The sequence below is a fragment of the Cyprinus carpio genome, chromosome A11 (genome assembly GCF_018340385.1).
Source record: "Cyprinus carpio isolate SPL01 chromosome A11, ASM1834038v1, whole genome shotgun sequence".
Lineage (NCBI taxonomy): Eukaryota > Metazoa > Chordata > Actinopteri > Cypriniformes > Cyprinidae > Cyprinus > Cyprinus carpio.
This window is the reverse complement of record NC_056582.1, coordinates 12,811,102-12,827,419: the sequence shown is the minus strand read 5'-3', so window position 1 is coordinate 12,827,419 and position 16,318 is coordinate 12,811,102. Positions and strand designations below refer to the sequence as shown.

The 16,318-nt window shown below is 38.9% G+C and overlaps 1 protein-coding gene across 4 annotated transcripts in view; it reads right to left on the bottom strand.

Moving 5' to 3' along the window:
* Positions 1-16,318, bottom strand: part of LOC109075752 (forkhead box protein P4-like) — a 121,859-nt gene that overhangs the window by 50,121 nt on the left and 55,420 nt on the right. For all 4 annotated transcript variants that reach the window (XM_042766280.1, XM_042766279.1, XM_042766282.1 and 1 more), the window contains one exon: positions 12,994-13,083. In XM_042766280.1, coding sequence (XP_042622214.1) covers positions 12,994-13,083 — 90 coding nt within the window. The remainder of the gene's footprint in view (positions 1-12,993; positions 13,084-16,318) is intronic.

Sequence of the window (16,318 nt, the reverse complement as noted above, 5' to 3'; positions counted from 1 at the left end):
TGGAATTGAGAGCGCAATTTGCTAGACAAGAACAAGGCGTAAAGATGGAAGGCGTGATTCTTATCTTATGACAAATATGCAGAAAAGGAGAGAAACGGAAAGAGAGCTGGGCTCAACAATAAGGATTTCTCTCTGTAGGCCCAGCCAGGGCCATTAGTTCAGATGTTTACTTGCCCTACCAACATTTTCAATGGCCCCATAGTAAATCCCATATTATTTTTAGCATAATATTTAATATTTAAATATTATCACTGATTTGTTTGATGCTTCCAAGACTATTCATTCCTGTTAGTTCATCAGAATCTCATCTAGATAACTTTAACATGATTAAAATCAGCACAATTAATAACAATAATGTTCAAGACATCACACAAAACCAAATGTTTATGTTAAGTTTGAAAGGCATAAAAACACGTACATACAAAACCAACAGATGCAGTGCTGCCCAAATATGGCCAGCGGCAGTCCATCAACTGTCCAGAAACTCTCATATTGGTCATAGTCACCCTTATTCTGTATGTGCGTAAAAGAGAAAAGGTTTGAAAAAGCCTGAAGTCAGGCCGCCAATACATGCTTACATTCTTTAATGATGTAGGACCGGCCACTCTGTGAACTTATGGGCAGCTTTTTAACGGGCCAGCAGTTTCCACCAGTACAATTTGTGGCTGCTTCCTCGAATGCAACTAGCAATCTTCCACTGAGACACACACACAGCCGCTCAGTGGCATTCCATTTATTTTCCTATTTACTGCTCAAGGGCCAGAACTGATCATCTCCCTGCAACTGCTCAATAAAAATAAAGCTATTTACAGGCAACGGCTGGCTTGAAGCTGACATACGAGCACAAACTACAATCCCGCATAATACGTCCATTTATCTACATTTTCCACTCAAAGGGAATAAAAAAAAGACGCTGTGACAACTTCCCAGTCCACTGCCAGTCCGATCTGACATTTGCATTCATTTGTTTTCATGTAGCGCCTGAGCGCTCATATTTTCAGCAGTTTATCTATTCGGAGCTCGAGGGCTTGTGAGGAGGGGCGGAGGAAGGGGGGTGAGATAAGGGGAGGAAAGACGAAGAGAGAGAGCTGCCAGACGCAAATTAAATCTGTAAAGGGCTGATTTGGCTTTGTAAACAAGATTGGCGGTAAATATGAACACCGGCTCTTTTTCCCACCGGAAAGAGGGATGAAAGCTTGCATTTGCGAGCCTTGTGGTTATCACCGACTGTCCGATACTCTTGTATTGTAAACGTCCCTATCACAATCAAACGAGCCATCCGTATCCTTCACTATGAGAAGGGGGGAACTCTTCCCAGAATCCATGACAGAGACAAAGAGGAAAATTATGCACTCTTTTACCCTCTATGACTTACGTGCCACAAGACAGACGCATTTTATGGGCTGGCGTGCCACTCACCTTGATTAATTATAGGTGTGACGGAGGTGAGGCTATGTTAGACTAGCGCTTACAGCTAAAACTAGCAAGCACAGACACATTTCAGCTGATGATATCATGCATTGGATGCCATCGAGGGTGAGAGTTACAGCTTTCGGTCCTCTGCCAAAATTCAGGCACCCGCCTTTGATGACTTATATCAAGGGTTAAAACATCAAGGGCCTACAATTACAGCTTTGAAAGTGAGCTTGTGCACCAAGAGAGGAAGAGGCTTCTGAAACAAAGCCAGGGTGCCATCCTAGGCAAGAGCCCGCAGCAGGCCAGCCGCCAGGCCGACCAGGGAGGGAGGGATGAGTCGTATGCGTGTGTGTTGTTTGTGCATGCAACGGGGGAGTCAGAATGTTAGATAGGGCAAAAGAGAGGGCTCAGCGTGGCGGGTGCTTGGCGTCACGACAATTTGCCACGCGCGGCTGCTTGTCACTAGAAAATGCGAAATGAAAACCTGTAATTAATTGCTCCTCTGCATCCCATTCTCCTGCGGTGACAACCCATACATTCTATTTTATACACACGTTCATTGACATTTTCAAGTTGCAGGCGTAATAATTACCAGAGTTATAACACCTTCTATTGCGGCGCGACAGTGGGATTGACGAGCCGCCTGAATGCTGAGTTGTTAAGGTTTGACGCCATTAATTGCCCCTATAATCTAATATCACAAAGGCGGGCCATTACACACCGTGAGCGGAGCGTGCAATTCGACACTACGGTTTCAGAGCAGTGCAGGAAAACAAAAGCGCGCCATTAGGGACTTGACGGCCGCTAACAAAAGCGCAGCACAATGCGGAATTATATTTTCATTCGGCTTTGTCTCTCGCCCATAAATGATTCCCCCCGTTCATTTGCTGCTGAATAGACCCAGTAATAGAGGAGCCCGAAACCCCAACCATTTGAAGTCAGGCATTTATTAAATGCATTTCTTTTTTTTTTTCTTTTTTTTTTTTCTCTCTTTAAATTAGCATGCAACGGGAAAGAAAGGCAAGGGAGATATTTTGCTTGATGAGCAGAAGCACAGTGGTGAGCAGCTTGCTGTGAATTATCAAGCCTGAAAACTCTTTTACTATATTTTAAAAACAGAGACAAAAAAATTCTATAAAGGACTAAAGACTAGGGCTGGGCGATATGCCAAAAATATCTTATCGATAATCGCCGTTTAAAATTATTGCGATATCCGATAATATAATCTACCTAAGCCCCACCTCAACCATGCCCCGCCCCCGCCGAGACAACATTGCCGACATGCATCATAAACACAAACCATGTTCAGTTTGGTCTTAATTATTGCCACAAAGTTTAGTTTTACTTTAGTTTGTGCTTAAACTAACAGAAAACATTATCTTTGCTGTTATTTTGGTGTTGCTAATAATTTCTACTCTGTTCTTATCAAATTTGTGTTTGAAATTAATTTTGTTTTGTGAGAAGAACTGTTGAGGAAAAATAATAGAACCCAATTTTGAGTTCACCATGGTGAAGATGGATATTCTGGCGGTGATTGTAATAATGATAAATGCAAGTTGATGTCATATAATAATGTCTTGAATAAATTATACTTATTTTCTGATTTTTCTCAATTCTTTTTGGCATTATCACCTGTGTAGACACATTGCATGATGGTAAGTTTAATTTCCTTAATTATAACAATTGCAGCGTTGTTTTTAAACTTGTATTCAAGCTATAACGTATTTGATATTTATCATGTATGACTAAAATAGCCTAGTTTGGAGGTCACTTTTGGCCCGTTTTTAACTAAATAAAAATAACTGCTTCATTTATTTAGAAGCAGGGTAATTTAACTTTTATTTTCGTATTGTAATTTCTATAATTTTTATTCTATTAATCAAAATACAACGCCCACAATATAATATTCAATGTTGGGCTGCCGAAACTCCGAACACGTGCATGTTGAGGGGCGAGCTTCAAAGCATTATAGTCTTCATCCGTTTGCAACAAAACTTCATAGTTTTGTTGCAAATTAATTAAGAATTTATAGTGCTATATCTCAGTTTAATTAAACATAATAATATTGTATACATGGTTTAAAAATCTGTAAAAATATTACAATGAAATGTGCGCTGAAGTAATTGGCGTAGCCTATTTTAATTATATCTGAGGTCAAGGTTTGGTTGGTTAACACGAGTAGTTTGCCCCTAGTGGTCAATGATGTAACTATAGTTATAAAGGGGTAAACAGCATCTTTCTATGTTGACAGTAGCTGAAAAAAATTTGCAAGCAACATTTAAATCACAATTGCAATTCATTATATTATAGATGGATAACTAGTGCCTATTTTCAATAGTCACCAATTATTTATTTTTATAAAAATCTATATATTTATATTTATATATATCTATAATTTTGTCTTTAATTAGTCAAATGGCATTTATAGTTCAGGTAACTGGCTTAAAAAAAGAGCAAAGCAAAGAAGAGCAAAGCTGGCATGGAGATTACATAATTAAGAGAGTCCTATGGTGGCTGAACAATTGCCACTGATATGTACAGGAAGGTTAACATATAGCTTGTTCTGCAATAAAAACAAATATCGGCTTATGCTATTATACGGCAAGTCAACCTGCAAGCCTCCACCAATCAGTGGCACGCAGGTCAAGGATCATCTGCAGAGGGTGGCTCTTGTGGTCATTATCACTTATCTCGCCCTCCTTTGATCAGGTAGGAGGAAAAACACACAATACAGTAAACAGAGCCCATCTATACAAGCAAAACCTCTTTTCACACTCACCCGCAGCTTTGAGTTTGTAAGTGGCGCGCCATCTGAGCAAGAGAAAGCACATAATGTATGGTGTGCATTTGAAGACCATCCCCTAAAACCATCTCCACAAGCTTCTGAGACTGTCTGCTAATAAGCCAGCTTCAGTGGCACCTCTGGTGCCTCCCACCACCATTAAGATTCACCAGCGCTGTCCACGTGCACCACATGCTACCCACTACTGACAGGGGTCAGCTTCAATACAGAGAGAGAGAGAGCAGTGGGGGAGATGGCCGTTCGCAGGGAGCGAAGCAGTAATTAGAGGGGCTATTTGAAGAGCGAGTTTAACTGATTAACAAAGAGAAGAGATGGGAAATGAGGGAGAGAGAGAGAGAGAGAGAGAGGAGAGGCAAGCTGAGCAGCAAGAAGAGCGATGATTCCCAGAGGGTCATAAAGGAAGTAGTAAGGACAGAGAATGCATTCCAATGAGCCTTAATCTGGCTTTTCCTTTTATTCTGGCCTTGATAAATTACAATCAGTCTTATCAACCACCCTCCACTCTTTAAAACACAGACACAAGGACGATAATGTGAATCTCTTGTGAACCTACAGACAGACCCACGGCCAAAGCCTGACATTGTGTGGTTAATCTGGGGTCTGAACGGGAACAAGAGAGAGTGTTTTAATATGAAATCCTCCTCAGCACAAAATATTGTCAATCTGCCAAATGACTCACTTTCATTAAACTAAAACAATCCATACTTAAAAGCATTTTTTTCTCCCCCGAGCTGTTTCACCTGTGCTCCTGGATTCAATATGATTCCATTAGTGTGGATATATGGAGCGTCTCAATGCATTCAGCGATAAGTTGTAACTGTTTCTGCTCTAATGAAGTGGCCACTCAAATTATTTGCTGTTTAAAAATAGATTTGGAAGTTGCAGCACATCTTGCAAGGTAATCAATGCTAGTTGCACTTGGAGTAAACTAAAACACAAAGAATTTTTTTAAGAAAGAAACTTAAGTTTAGATTATAATGTAGTGTGGGATGGAAATATATATTGAATATTTATGATATATTTGGAAATGATTTGTCTGGCAATATATCTATATATATATATATATATATATATATATATATATATATATATATATATATATATATATATATATATATATATATATATATATATATATATTTGAAAGACCTTTTTTAATCATCTTCTTTGTATTTATCTCTATTAACATTTTCAGAAAGTAAAAAACAAAAAAGACAGAGAGAGAGAGAGAGAGAGAGAGAGAGAGAGAGCGAGCGAGAGAGAGAGAGAGAGAGAGAGAGAGCGAGCGAGAAAGAAACCAGGCAGCGAGTACAAAGGTATAGAGGAGATCTTCATTTTGGGAAAGGTCAACCTCCCAGTAATGAGCCGTACACTAAATTATGGTATTTAAATAAATGGATGATGATGAATGCATCGCCATTCTCTGGAGGATTCTTTGCCATTCCATATTACAGGGTAATTATCACATGAATTGTGCCATAGTGCATACAGATGCATACAGACACACACACACACACACACACACACACACACACACACACACACACACACACAAAAGAGCCTCAAGTGAAAGCATATAAAAACATGTTAGTAAATTTTGGACAGACGTGGCAAATCAGCTCCATAAAGCTGTAATTGGGACTGGCTGAGTTATTGAAAGGCTTTTTATAGTTGGAGAGGAATAATATACTTGTCCATATAAAGAAGGGGGAAAATCTGATAAACGGCCCTTAAAGTTGAAGAATTTAGAGAAAAGCTCAAAGGTCTAGTGCTTTAAAGACTGTGAGGGAACTCGGCTCAGACTTGGGAGTATGAATTACGACAGAGCGACACTCATGTGGAAAGGTGGCCAAAGAATTACTTTGACTATGTAAAGAGTACAGAGTTACGGTCATCCAAATCAAAAATCCTTGTTAACAAGCAGGAAGAGTTTAGTTCTTCTAGAAATCTGAGATGGGGTGTCATATAACAGCTCAGAAACACAATTGTCCCACAGTGGTGAGCCAGAAAACGAGAGGATAAATAGTCTTAGACACAATCTTTAAAGGGACAGTTCTTAAAATTGTGATTATACTAAAAAAAAAGCAACGTAGACCACAAAAGAAAACAGCAAACAGGTTTGGACATGTCTTGAGCCCTAAATGTCATTAAATTTTGTAGGGTGCATCAATGTTTAAATTGTATCCAATAGAATAAAACAACATTAAATTTAATGTTATGACCAATAACCAATAAATGGCAGATATTAAAATTCTATAATAATCTGTATAAATCAAAACTAAAACATTATAAACAATTAAATGCTACACATTAAGAAAAATGGATGTTAGTTTTGAGAATTTTTGAAGCTCATATATATATATATAGTAAATCAGCATGCACTAAATATCCAACATAGATAATACCAATATTTTAAAGAATATTTCTAATATAAGCCAATAACCAATATATCATGCATCCCTATTTTAATATATAATATTCTCACAAAACATGAGCCATATACATAAAAACATGATTCTGAAAAAGCTGTGGATCTGACAATAGGTGGCGTTATAAAAAATGACATATAGGAACATTTTGTGCCTGCGCACATGTGTAATGGAGAACGATGGAGGCTTATAAAGTTATAATGAATATGTAAACACCACAGTCAGTCAATCTCAACAATCCGTCTTCAAACTCACTGGCGGCCCTGGAGCGAGAGAGATAATTGAAAAAAATGACAAGGAGATGACTAGAGGAGATATCACACGCAGCATCCATGCACACGTGGGACAACATTCTAGCGCTGTTTACCCCCGTCAAAAAGAATTACTCACTTCAGCGATGGAGGACTGGTAGACTGCCTAACCGCAACCCACAACTCACACTCTCTAATTCTCTCTCCTCCTGCACTAGGGTACCTGCAGTCTGTGCTGATGGCCATTATGATCAGTTTATTCACGGGTGTGTTCATGAGTCTACTGCCCGCGGGCTCAAGCCGGTAAACAAGCCGTCACATCTCATTTACACAACAGCGCAGTTAATCGCCTCGCAAAACCAATACCAAGTGGTGGGCCATGAGGCGAGAGGGAAATGCCGGGGAGGGAGGATGGAGGTTAAAGCTGGGGTTATGGAGGCTCGGAGGGGTCAGAGACAGGGGGTAAACAGGGAGAAAAAGGATGGAGGAACGGTGTACCCAAACAAAAACAGGAGTGATGGGGTTATCAGATATGACGAGGGAATTACGAAAACTGTACCACAAGAAAAAAGGGCTCAAGGAACCGCTTAGCATCTGAGCCTAATTATACAAAAAATTATATAAATTAAAAAAATACTTATTACATAATTATGATATTACACACAAAGCCATATCCTCAGCATCACACTGTCATGGTTTATTTTGCGATAATGTCCAAATATACATTATCCCTTACAACTTCTAATGTTGCAAACTGGTAGCAGTGTTTGCTAACATGGCTGTAGCAAGTCCCATTAGCAGCTACACATTTAAACTGTTGTCTCTGTCTCCTTATGATCACCTTTCATCTCCACCATATCACCATGACTATCACATGCACTTGGCAACAGTGCTAAACTGCACAATGCTAACTCTCCCAACCAAATTTACCCTTCCCCCATCAAGGTAAAGCAGAGTGTGTTTATGAACACATGAACGGGAGAACAAAATACCTCCACTGTTCCACCAGAAAAATGCCCCTCTCTTTATCCTGACAGGAGGGGGCAAGAGGTCACATTTCTCAGGTGGAAGCGATAAGGGAAGCTAGGTGGGGTTAGCATAAGGGGGGATGAGGGAGTGGGGGAGGGAGCTTTTACACAGTCACACCGCCACCTTCAAAAAGCCTGGAAGATATTAGCCTGCATGTGGAGACTGAAGGGTCACTATTGAGCGGGACGCGACGCTAAAGAGGCCTGTCATTTTAATAACAGGCCCGCTGAAAGGCTACAGGCACTGTTACCAGGTGGCTCTGTGATGATGTCTTCCAGGCTAAATAGAGGAGTCCTGGAGCACACAGCCTTTTCACAAGCTAATTTGTTCCAGAATGATCTAAAACCCCCATCGCTGCCCGTCCCCCCAAGGTAGCCTCATTACCTCCCACAGGTATTTATCATATTGCGCTTCTTATACAGTACATGGTGGTGGTACGGGCAGTTTAGTTTGCGATGACTTGTTGTTGTGAGTGTGGTGTGTAATAAAAGCCAGCCACTAGGGGCTGCAGGGCTGAGCGACTCCAGAAAAGCAGAGAATTCTGGGCTGTCACTTGCTTATTTCCCCCTGTTCAGAGATCGCGTATGGGGACCGCTTTCTCTGACAGCATTCGGACAGCATTCGGACAAATGAAAATCCACTGTTGTGCGAGTGGCCCGAGTCAGGCAAGTTCAAGTGGAAAATCCCCCCACCACTCCGTCTTCCATATCCCTCTTCCATTAGTCTCTCGCTTTCTGTGGACGTCACCTCGCACACACACATTTGTGGCTCTATCTAACGCCTCACTGCCCCAGAATAAAAATGACAACAAATTTCCAGTGGAACACAACAGAAGAGAAGACTGGGGTGCGGAAATATAAAAGCCCATTATCGACCACGTTCATTACACTTTTCACTCATGTTTCAGATCAAAAAATGGACTTTTACACTCCACTGCTCAAACCCAAACTCTGAAACAGCCACTGCGGCCCTGGGTGTTTCTCCTCTCGCTCTCTCTCTCTCTTGCCGTCTTCAATCTGTCAGGCCTCTCGCATTCTGGGTCACCCTCTCTAACCCTCTCTCTCTTCAAAACAGCCTCTTTGAAAAGGAAAAAAAGTGCCAACTAAGCATTTCCTCTTAATGGACAAAACAGAGAGTTTTTAAAAATAAAAGTTCAAGAAAAGGGGCTCCATCCAGTGCGGATTGTTTTTTTTCCCCCATTGATTCGAGGTGTCTATATTCATGTCGGTTTACAAAAAATGCCAAAGAATTCTCAACAAAACCTGCTCTTAAGTGGCTATTTGCATGATAAGCGCTGCATTGTATTTTACCCTGATGAAGAACTAACACAAGAGGTAAATTTTCATTTGGGTCAAAGGACTTTCAAAGTTCATGCTGTAAAAATAAGCCCAAAGTGCTTGACCACTCAGAGGTGGAGGTTCCAGCTGGCGTCACTTATCTCTCCATTGGATCATCTCGGATGTGGTGCTCCAGTGCTACCGTGGCAACGCAGCCTCTCTATCAACGCTCAAGAGAAGGAAACTAATTAGCATGTCTCTAATGAGTCTTTTCATTTTTTTTTTTTTAATTAAACGAGGTCCTCAATAACACATGAAAAGAGGACACTTTTTCTTTTCAATTACCAACAGAGATGGGACTGGAGTCACGTGTGTGTGTGTGTGTGTGTGTGTGTGTGTGTGTGTGTGTGTGTGTGTGTGTGTGTGTATAAAATGGGTCTATATAGCCATGTTGATAAATTCTGTGCCCTTTTCATCATTTCATTTCATACACACAGCAGATGAAAATACTCCTATAATGTAATGGAGCTTTTAAAAGTGTGGATTTTATTATGTTGCTAATTTAAATAAGAAAATAAATGAATAAATCACTATTTTTATTAAGCAAAGTTCATTAACTTGATCAAAAACAATAAATATTACCAACCCCAAATTTTGAAAATTAGTGTGTATATAAAAATAATAATAATAAAAAATTTAACTAACAAACCTAAGGAAGTGGACTGCAACCCTTGCCTTGAATAGTTTAAAAAACTCTCTCTGACTCTTTACATGTGTATCTATCTATCTATCTATCTATCTATCTATCTATCTATCTATCTATCTATCTATCTATCTGTGATTCTTCAGCCCTCACTATCCCAAAAAGGCAAAGAATATTACCGTCAAATAAAACGTTTTGGGGAAGAACCTGTTGATCAATGCCAAGGTTCTGGAAGATTCAGACAAAAACCTCTGTAACTTCTACCTTCATTGTCAGTGATGAAGAGGACACATTTGATTATCAGGCACCAAAAGATTTCTTTGTTCATCACACTGCTGTTAACCTGACTGGCTGCCATTTTCTGTCTGGCTAAGTCCTTTAACTAGTTTAATTGACTTTCAAGCCCTGCACTCCCTGTTATTGGACAACAGATTTAAACACCCTGCTGAACCTGAGGACTTTTAGAAATGTAAAAACAACAACAACAACAACAACAACAACAACAAAAAACCTCTGAAATAAGACCCTGAGAGTTAAAAGAGAGGTAAAATAACAGCAAAAATCTCTTGACGGCTAGCTGTTGAACAGCTGAAGGCCTTTTCATAAAAGCATAAGTGGTATGACGCGTCACTGCAAAAAAAAAAAAAAAAAATCTAGTCCTCCAACATGACTCATAAATCTACACACCAGACATTTTTCTTGTTCCAGAGTCAAGAGTAATGGAAACACTCCACAGTGATACTAACAAGGAGCGGTTTGCAGTCCCTTAAACCCAACAGAAGAGCTAGGAATGTACAGAGACCATGGCAGAGAAAGTTTGGGGTTGATGCCCTAAAGCAGTGGACGAGGAAGTGACACTACAAAGCAGAATCTCAGGGCTCACCTTTATCAATATTCAGGGTGGCCTTGTGCTGAGATGGGAAAGACTTCCCTAGAAGCCCAAACAAAAAGCCTCACCTGCGGCTCTACTGAGGGTCATGGGTCGAGGTCAGTGGATCAGACTACAGAGTTCATGAGAACACATCAAATCATGGTGTGCATGTGTGTGTGAACACTGCCTTATAACATCCAGTCTGAGAATACAGTTCTCTATATGCTCTGTAACTCCCTTTAGAGAGAAAGCATGATTAGCTCTTGTGCAAAACTTCACCAAAATACACTCGTCTCCATGATATGACTGATCGCTCGACTGATCCCTAGATATTTAGAGCCCTTTTTAGTGCAAGTCTTGTATTGTTTTCCCTTTTCTTTAAAATGAAACTGAAATGAAACTAATATCACACGTCTCCTAAACAAATTGCATGTTTTGAGATATCATTTATGTCTGTAGTCCAAACAATATGGGACGAGTTAAGTACTGCAGTTTAATACTTAAAGCAAAAGATATTCCAAAAACGAAAATAATGCTGTTGTTGTTTTTTTTAGAAATTGTATGACTTGCTATCATCTATGGAACAAAAAGAAGATATTATGAAAAAAGTCTAGTGACTTTTATTAGATATTTTAAACAAAACAAAACAAAAATACAAACAAAGGAATATACTGTACTCCCCTTTCTTTCTTTCTTTCTTTCTTTCTTTCTGACTTTAGTTCTTTCTTTCTTTCTTTCTTTCTTTCTTTCTTTGTTTTAAATCTTCATTGGGTTCCACAGAAAAAAAGAAAGTTAATTTTTGTGTACACTATGCCCTATGTATAAGCAACAGTAAAAGTGATGCTTGTCTTAGCAAACACTACAATTTAAATAGGAAATGAGCTAAACTTGTTCGATAAGTCACATCAATCATCAAAAGGTCCATTGACAAAAGAGCAACTTGTGAAAAAAAGGACTCTGAAAAAATGTTCCATTGATTTTCCTCTTTTTGACTTTTCGACAAGCACACTGAAGCAAACTTCGACCCAGGGTTCAATCTAATTAGTGTGGTTTGTTAATTAAACGAGTGATCCCCTAACGAGGTAACCTGCTGTTCCTTGATAATGTTAATTACCCTGAAGGGAAAACCTCTCAACACGGTCATTTAAACTGTCATCCTCCTGGATTATTGATGATTTGAAAAAATTCTGGGTGGCTCTCACACACCCCTTTGCTCGTTCATTCACTTGCACTCTCTACTTTTCACCTCTATGCTTGTATTGACTGCATCCACTTCTTTTCCTGCTCGTTATTAGGGGTTACCTTGCTCATCTTCCTCTCTCCTCCACCTCTATCATCAGGCTGAATCAAAAGTGCACCATAATCTGTACCTATATGCCACTCTGTGTTAGTCTCACAAATGTGTTCATACAGGAAGAAGCATGTTTCATGACTGTGATAGCAAAGCTTTACTCTGGTGTAAACGTGAGTGCGTCTTGTCATATTTGACGGGTGTGCTAAAGCAGGCAGTTACTACCACTGCACAAATTCAACATGGCAGGCATGAAGAAACAACTAGATAAAACATTACCAACATGCATGCAAAATGCACAGTGTATTACTAAAAACTAGTGTTTACTCTGAAAAGAAATAATAAAATAAATCATATATATATATATATATATATATATATATATATATATATATATATATATATATATATATATAAAACATTCCAATAAAACTTAGGATTTAGCATTAATAGGCCTGAACCTGGGATAGGTTATATAAAATGACAAAAATGGATATGAACTCTCCACACTACTCTATTCTCTAGATTCCTGTGTTTCTGTGCGTATGCGAGTGTGTCAGTGGGATCAGATGCTACAGGAACGTGTACTCAAGCTTAACCTCCTGCCCAATGAGAAATGAAGTTTGAGCTTAAAGTAGTGCCATTGTTCAGCACTTCACTACAAAGAGCCACATTCATGACTCTAGTCTTTAATATAGTACAAACGGGGGATGGGAGACAACCAGAATCAGAACTTAAACAGACAAAGATCTGAGAAAAGTAAGACATGATGATAAATAGGGCTGGGTGATATTTCTGAAAAATAAAAGAACAAAAACCTGATTTATTTATGCATACGCTTGTGTCTGATTGTTAATGATATGAGCCTGTATCTATGCTTGTGAATCCTTATAAGTGGTTATGTGAGTGTGTGGCACTCATACCTGCACGGGACTCTGTTTGACCTCGTTGCTGCTGGGGGAGTTGAGTCCTGTGGCCTGCTGGAGGATGAACTGGCGTGCTGCCTGGAGGGCCTGTGGACACGAGAAACAAGAACAACACAGCGGTGAGCACCACACATACAAAACACCTTTGCACTCTGCTTGTATTTCCTCAAAATCACAGGAGGGATTCACTTAGCACTGCCCGGTGGGCCCCACCTGTTTGCCAGCCTGAGTGTGTGTGGGGCCCCTCCTGTACAGAGCCAGAAAGGGGCCTTGCTTTCTCTTCAGACTGAAAATGCAACTCTGTAACTCTACCGCACCCTTTTTTCCTTTCTCTCACACTCCCTCAGATCATTTGTCCACTGTGTTGCCTGCTACAATGTCTGTCCCACATCATGTGGTGACGGTTCGCTACCCTATGAACAGATGACAGCAGTATTTTTTTTTAGACTGCACTCGCATAGGATCTTTGGTCCAATTGTAAAATGTGCCGCTCAAAAAAAAAAAAAAAAAAAAAAAAAACATGCAACAGTAAATCAGCGGGCAAACAGCTTTTTGAAGAGCACCATCAGGATGCACATTTGCTTCCTGGCCCTGAAGAGAGAGAGGAAGGTTACATAGTAAATATTGATTTATGAAAAGATGAAGGGGGGTGAAAAGCCCTCTTTAAAAAAAAAAAAAAAAAAAGATAAAAAAAAGACCTGACACCGAACATAAATCCTTAGAGTCATACTCTGATGCATATGCTAACCAAAAAAAGTCCTAACCTGTAAACTATTCAAGTTTTAGACATTTTAAGCCGGCTTTAATAGTTCACCCAGCTGTAAACTCACTTTGAAGGCGAATCTATATGGTTTAACATTCACTTAAAGGGATAATTCACCCAGAAAAGACCATTGTCATTATTTATTTATTCTCATGTCGGGATATAGCACCATAAAAGTGGTCCATACAACTCAGACAGTATATTCAAAGTCTTTTCTAGTCATACAACAGCTTTCTGTGATGAAGAAAAAAAAAGAAAGAAAAAAAAAAGTTGTTTTTCACTGAAAAAATCATCATTGCCATTACAGGAATAAATTACATTTTAAAATATATCAAAATATAAAACACTGTACAGATGATTAATAATAATCATATTATTATTATTTTACTTTATTTTTGATCAAAATCACTTAATAGGCATAAAAGAAAAAAGACCAAAAATAATTATCTTATCGACCCCAGACTTCATCTGTGGTATTTTGTGACAAACCTATGCACAAATGAGATTTTAAAGCTTAAAAAAGTTGCACTTTTCAGATCATACAGACCACTTTTTAGTGCCTTTTATTTATTTTTATTTTTTTTGAGCTTGAAAAATGCCTGGTCACTCTCTGATATTAATGTAGGGGGAAAAGCAGTGTGAATATTCAGAAGCAAGTTTCACAGAAGACAGCAAGTCATAGGAGTTAAGTAATTGAAGACATAATATTAATTTTTGGGTGAACTATCCCTTTAAAACATGGTCATTTAGCACTGATCCGATATCAGTAATAGACTGTTAGTGCTAATAGCCATTATATCAATTGCAGAAGTACTTACTGGATAAATGTGTGGGAGGGCGTATTTCAAAGCCCAGTCCAGGACCCTCTAAATAAATGGTGCCAATCCATTTAAGAGAGATACACCTCTGTCTTTTTTATTGTAGAAGGGGTGGTGGGGGTTTTAGAGAGAGAGGGGGCCAAAAAAGGCGAGAGGCCCCTATGCAATCGGCACATGAGAGAAAGAGAACATGCAGTGGTCGGTGTGATGAAAACCATCTGCATCAAGAGCACTTGCTACTTTTGCTGAGGTCGCAATTGAGCGCCGTGCACACGCACACACACACACACGCACATGCTGTGCAGAAACCCCCAACCCCCCTCCATCTGCGCTCATGACCTCAGCGGAGGGCTGGATAAGCTAAAGTGACCGGCAGCACCTCCCAGCTACGACTTGCTTTGAGAATACACACTCTACTGATGGCATGTGGTGTGAATTACTTCTTACAGACGTGCACACACACACACACGCACAGAGACAACTTGGACCAGATGGTTGTCTGGCAACAATGATAACCAATTGGTCAAAACTGCTGCACTGATTACCACTTTATTAAACTCTTCTTTGATTTTCATAAACGCCACAATTATTTGGATTAAATTTTAGCTGTTTAGTGCACACATTCAATCCAAAACAATTTACAGTGCACAGTTTAATGCACAGCACCTTCTAGAATGACCAGAGGTTAAGTGCTTTGCTCAGGGGTTCAATAGTAATAGATTGTGATATCAGTAATTTGGCAGTGACTGGGTCACCCCTAAATAGGACCACCCCTAAATTTGTGTTTCCAGTCCAGCCTTAACTATTAGGCTAAAACCACATTAGATTAGTTTCATGTTAAGCTTATTTTGTTGGAGTTTCTTATCTTAAAAGGAATAATTTACCTAGAAATGTACATTTTATTATGATTTTCTCACCCTCAATATCAACCCTATATATATATATATCTTATCAAAGACAAAATTAGATGCCAAGCAGCTCTTTTCAATACAATCAAAAACTGTATCAAAAAAATAGCAAAAAATTACCACAAAAATATATGACTTATTTTCTATCTTTTATAAAAGTGTTTTTAAAAATAAATAAATAAATAAAGCATAACTAACATGAAAGCAGTCCATACAGTGGTAATTTATGAATTGGCTTTAGAAGACACATAAAGTGTATGTGAAATTCTATGCTTTTATGATATTTTGTTATGGTGCTTTTTTGTTGTTGTTGCTATTTATGCCATTATAAATCACTTTTAGGAACTTGTGTGTGTGTGTGTGTGTGTGTGTGTGTGTGTGTGTGTGTGTGTGTGTGTGTGTGTGTGTGTGTGTGTGTGTGTGTGTGTGTGTGGAAAAAAAAAGCTGCTCAGATATGATCTAAAATCTCATTTTGTTCTGTGCTAAAAAAAAAAAATATATATACATAAAACAAAAAAAAAAATAGAAGGAAAGTCAGGTATTTGAAATCCTATCAGAAATGGAATGTAGTACACAAGTTGTATGGACCATCTTTACTATTTTACATTAATTGGTTCCCTTTTATTATTTATTTATTTATTTAGCTGCTTCTTTTCATTGTATGGAAATAAGATGCTTAGATTTTCTGCCTAAGATCTCATTTTGTGCTGCATTAAAAAAAGTAATATGATTTTGGAATGAAATGTGGAAGAGAAAAAAAATGTTTGGGGTGAGCTCTTCATTTAAGGAGAAAGGCACAATATCTAGTGATGAACAAGTGGTCAGTACGGCTG